Source organism: Ceratina calcarata, unplaced genomic scaffold (genome assembly GCF_001652005.2).
Source record: "Ceratina calcarata isolate Rehan_Ccalc_2016 unplaced genomic scaffold, ASM165200v1 scaffold1288, whole genome shotgun sequence".
Classification (NCBI taxonomy): domain Eukaryota; kingdom Metazoa; phylum Arthropoda; class Insecta; order Hymenoptera; family Apidae; genus Ceratina; species Ceratina calcarata.
This window is the reverse complement of record NW_017133915.1, coordinates 1-5,250: the sequence shown is the minus strand read 5'-3', so window position 1 is coordinate 5,250 and position 5,250 is coordinate 1. Positions and strand designations below refer to the sequence as shown.

The window sequence follows — 5,250 nt, the reverse complement described above, 5'->3', positions numbered from 1 at the left end:
CGAAATCCGCGAAGAGAGAAGTCGAGTGTTTTTCAAGAACAGTCCTGATCCTCTGAGCTGTTGAAACACCGTCGAAATCGCTCGAACTCCGTGGTCACGCCTACCAAACAGGAAATTAGCTGCCGACAGACGGTTCGAATTATACATTTCTCGGGAGAGCACTCTTTTTCTATCTTCCGCCTCGATTTTGCCTTATCGGCCACTTCAAACAAAAAGAGAACACTCGTTCCCTTTTACGAAGTGTCACTTCCTCTGTGGAATTAAAAATGCACACGTACGATCCTACTTATTTATTCCCAGTGACATTTAGAAGGACTTGTACGATTCGAAACGAATTCTAATTTAATCGGAGATGCGTATAGCCTGTGAAACTGGCTCCTGTTTCACCGTGGTTCCTCTTTGCTTATATTCTAAACCACTGAGCTTCTTTTTATGCGAGCTTTCCGTGTGAGTAGTCGCCGACAGCTGCCACCACCCGTAAGATCCGGTTCACACGATTCTCCTCCTTGCTCGTCTTTTTCACACTTTTACAACAACTTTCTAAATTTTTTTCATAATAATCCATCTTCGTCTTCTAACACATTTTCTTTATTAAATTTATTCTTAATATTGTAGGACGATGTTGGACCGAGATGTTCACGGAGGAAGAAGCCGATGATCTTTTTTGTCGGGGAGCACTTATCAAGGACGTTGAATTCGCGATACGGCGACAGTGTCGGCGTCGAGTGTCTGGTAAACACTAAACGCATTCATTCCTCTCTCTACTGACCCACATTCGCAGAAGTCGCTATCTCTCCTCTTCGCCTCGTTCCACCAGCGAACAATCACTCATAAATTCAGAGTACAGATCTGTCGTTTCACACGGATCCTTCCTCGTTTCCTCGACCAAAACACCAGAGCAATTTTCAAACCATACTTTCTTTCTATTCTACATTTTCTGGATTTATTATCTATTAATATGCTAAACCATTAGAGCTCAAGGAGACCATTGGAGCTCGATTTTCATTCTCAAGAAAGAATTCAATCATCATAAAAAAAATTTAATGAAACAGCAGTGATTTCTATCAACAATTAGCTAATGAATATAGTTTGTACAATGGAATGCGTTACTGCATTTTTATTTAGCAGTATTTAATCTAAAAAGGAAATTGGAATTTGGATTGTCAAGTATCACCTGCCTGTCAGGTTCCCCCATTTCGTTTTACTAATTTACTAATTTCGTAGTCGGTGTTTGATTCAAAGAAATACATAGCAGTCGTAAGCGTGTCAGGGAACATCAAAGCACGTCACATTGTCAGACAGTCCCTCTGAATTCTGTTCCTTATTCATTAGCCCTTGAATCCAGGCGACTCAAAGTTATTTAAAATATTATTCTCCATATACGAATTTCGTTATATTGTACTCGACTTGATTTTAATTCATTGATATCATGACTTTCTCGAACTGGTTTTCACAGGAATAGATATTATCATTTTTCTAAATTAAATTAAATACTCCCCAGTTATTTTGTTTCATTGATTATAGACATCTCAAATTTGCCTATTCATGAAAAGGTTTTAATGTCAAAGGTATTTGATTATAAAGCCGGTCATGTATCGAAGATTATAAATCAGCCGTATATATCAGAATGCATAGAAAAAGAAGAGTACATTTATAGACCGTGTCTTCATGGGAGACAGCATTCATTAGACGCACCGAGTACGCGTCAGACAAGATAAAAAAGATCAGAAAAATTGATTCGGTCCACGCTCGTGGGAAGCCGAGGTCCTAACAAATTCTATCTATTTATCTATTTAACGTAACATTAAATCCCGTTAGAAACATGACTATAAATGATTTTAACTTCCATTTATTATCTACTTCACTGCTTCATACACGTATGTTAGATTTTTTAACGCACATGTCAAATCGAGATATAGTTGACAGTTTGCGATTGTCGTATATCATCGTCACGCAGAAGATGACCGATTCGTGATGGTCAGGTCAAAGGGAAACGTTAGAAGGGTTGGACCGTACAGAGAATACATGCAGCTCAGGTCAATGTCGACACGACCACCTCCTTACACAAACGCCGACAGTCAGAGATTCATAGAATTGAAAGACAACCAGAAAACGAGGAAACAAAATGGTTTTAATTCATTAACCTTGATTAGATAGAATTTATTCTCTAAAGAGTGATTCCCTCTTAGATAAAGTACAGAGTAAAATCGTGTCGGAAGAGGAGGAGGAGGATTATTCTGTTCCAGTGGTGATTAGAAACGTGAAACCTTCGTGTTGCAAATACATCCTTTATTCTCTTACCGGAGTGCTATTGTTCGTCCTATGCATTTTTTGCATGTACCTGGTGTTTCCTTATCCCATACACGCCTCTTGCATAGTAAAATGGTATACTCCATAAGAATGTAATAAATAATTTCAAAGCGTATCCCTTGAAAAAAAATTGTATAAACTCTGTTCGTACGGTGGCATGTAAAAAGCTTGGGAAAAATTCTGTCTGGCTGTCTAGTCTGCAAACAAGCTCCGAGAAACTCAATATCGGCGGTGTATTTTTCCTTGCCTCGAAAAATATACGAAGCCACGCTTTTCTCTGCGTGCGCTTTGAACTTTCCGAAAAACGAATGAAAATAGTCGATCTCTAATGAAATTCTATTCCTCCCCAGGAAGTTCGAAGATCCGTGTACGTTCACTATGCAGAAATTCAGGTGTCAGATACTTAACTGGTCCTCCTGCGTGAACTGCAGTCCGCGTGGCAACAGATGTTTATACAGAGTAAAGATAAAGCAATCATTTCTGTTCGTGCATTTTATATGCAACATCTTTTTTAATACTGTAGCTTAAAGAACCGAAACCGGATGAGAGTAACGTTATCAGAGCCGTGCACATTACCCCGAATTTGAAAACCGTAGAGAATATCAGAATCGATTTCAAGGAGATTAACAAATCCTGCGTGGCAACAGTACGTATAATCAATCATTCTTTTAACTGCTGATACATTAGCGACTGTTATTGATGAAGGGAGAATCCGTGTCGAGCGAATGGTTCAGGATATTCGATTATGGGATGAATTATTGCAATCTGCATAATTTGGCGACTGGTATCGGTTTCAAGTTCTTAGAATTGACGAACAACGCGATTTGCACGCAGCACAATATGGCTATTTGTAATTAAAAAAAAAAGGATTATTGTTTTGTGAAATATTTTAATTCAGTACACGTGGATATTTTCCAATAAAACCAAAGAATATAAAGTCAGATTCTTTCATTACTTCTAGCATGACAATGGGAGGATTTATAAAAATAAAATACAACTAATCGATAGAACTAACTTACGAAATAAGATATTAAATATTTAAATACATATATAAAATACATAAACATTAAGTCGCTAATTGTCTTCTCATCTTAGAGTAAACATTGAGCACATCGCACTAGAATTATGTACAGTTACTGAAAGGCACTCGTATTGGTAGTCAATTGATTATAAAATTTGTCTAACATTCCGGATAAATATTATGCTCCGTTTCATTCAATTCAGAGATTCCTCAGTCCTCGGTAACAGAGTATCCACCAATGTGCCTGGCGCAGTAACGATCGTTTGTCGTATGCATCCGACACTTCCTCCCGCTTTTCGTTATAGCCGCGCACCTCGTCGTGAACGACGGAGTAACACTGGAACAAACCATGAAATTTGACGTTACGCTCTGTAATATTTTACTTCGCGGAATATTCACGTACCTCCTCGATGATGATTGTTGATGTGAGGAGTATGTGCTCGCTCCTCTCATTTGCCTCTGCATTCTTCGTCTCAGATCGTTGGCATCGATCAGTTTATCGAGATCGTCGTTACTCTCGTTAACTAAATGCGAATGCTCGAAATCTGTCATGTCCTCGGATATGCTTGGGAACTCGGATTCATAGTTGCGGATAAGATCCTCGCGAGTCCTTCTCGACGAAGTGTAAGAGCAAGAGAGCTCCTCGCGCTGTGGCCAGCTCTGCTTGCTCCATGATATAACTGACTCTACTAGCGATCGCACTATTCCTATAATAAATAGCATAAATGTTTTCTGATACGAACAGCACAAATTTTAAATTGATAATACTTACGAATGCATCGATTTATTTGGTAACTCAAGGAATAGTAAAGTGCTCGAACATTTCTTTTCTGTTTGGCATAAAATGTTAAATTGGGAGTCTGTTCGGATTGGAGATTTGAATAAGAGGACGAAACGTAATGTCCGTTCGCGTGGCCGTTTCGTTCGATCACTTGCACCGGTTCGGCTCGCATTTGTTGTTTCGGTCCGAACAGACGTTGAATGCCGACCATTAAAAAGTGCACTAAAATCAAACGAGTACATTAAATTAAAATCCAATGTTTTTCTTTTTTATTGTAATAGACGTACTCATCGTGATTAGTATTATCAACACAGTGATTGATGGGAAATCCAAGCAGGCGTCCATGCCGTGTTTCAAATAAGAGACCAGGTTCATTGGCACAAGTCCCATAATTGTGATCCTGGTAAGCAACGGTGCATGAAGGAACGCAGCGATCACCATGCAGCATAATAAATAAACTACATGCAGTCCTATTCTATATATTCTATGCATTTGTTCCCCTAGATAATTAAAACAAAATTAAGAATCACATTAAGATTTCATTAACAAAGACAACAAATGATTACCCGTGTCTCCGATGTAATTTGTCAACCAGTTAAGCTTCTCGTCGACCTCTGCACGCATGCTGTTCGTTATGTTCCAAATGTATTGCACCGTATCGTTGATCTGCGCCAATTTTTCTAATGTTCGCTCGTAACGAGAGAGCGCCTCTTCGTGCTGAGCGAAAATTCGTTCGGTGCTCGATTCGATCTTTTCCCAGATCAATTCCGCTTGCATCTGAATGTTCACCAAGTCCTCGAGTATTTCTTTATGATTCTCGCCGTGCTCGATGGCTTGTTGTTTTAAATTTCTGTTCGCCTCCTCTGAACAAGAAGAAATAATTAAATATCTGCAATCATTTTGTTTTTCACTACTTAATTACCTAATTTCTTTCTTATGTCGTCTGTCATTGCTGCAAGTTGCGTGTGTCCCGAACGTATCAACGCTTTTTCGTTATTCAATTCCCTTAAATTCGACGTCACGAGATTGTAAGCCGACGCTTGAGCGTCTTTCAAGTATTTCTGTTGCTCCAGCAATGCCTCGTTGCCTTTAGACAGAGACGATAATGCTTCTACTGTATGCTCTTCTAAACGATCTT

At 39.0% G+C, this 5,250-nt stretch overlaps 2 protein-coding genes across 2 annotated transcripts; one reads left to right on the top strand and one right to left on the bottom strand.

Annotated features, from left to right (window-relative positions):
- Window positions 1–1,971: 1,971 nt before the first annotated feature.
- Window positions 1,972–3,168, top strand: LOC108629134 (uncharacterized). Its single transcript, XM_018031567.2, has 5 exons — window positions 1,972–2,143; window positions 2,217–2,385; window positions 2,661–2,769; window positions 2,834–2,956; window positions 3,016–3,168. Exons 1-5 carry the CDS (start codon window positions 1,975–1,977, stop codon window positions 3,166–3,168), a joined length of 723 nt encoding a protein of 240 aa, XP_017887056.2. The 5' UTR covers window positions 1,972–1,974.
- Window positions 3,169–3,317: 149 nt separating this feature from the next.
- Window positions 3,318–5,245, bottom strand: LOC108629130 (uncharacterized; the record flags this gene model as incomplete). Its single annotated transcript, XM_018031553.2, has 6 exons — window positions 3,318–3,668; window positions 3,735–4,038; window positions 4,104–4,334; window positions 4,400–4,612; window positions 4,679–4,975; window positions 5,035–5,245. Coding segments are annotated over 6 exons (1,383 nt in total), but the record flags the coding sequence as incomplete, so codon positions are not given.
- Window positions 5,246–5,250: the final 5 nt, after the last annotated feature.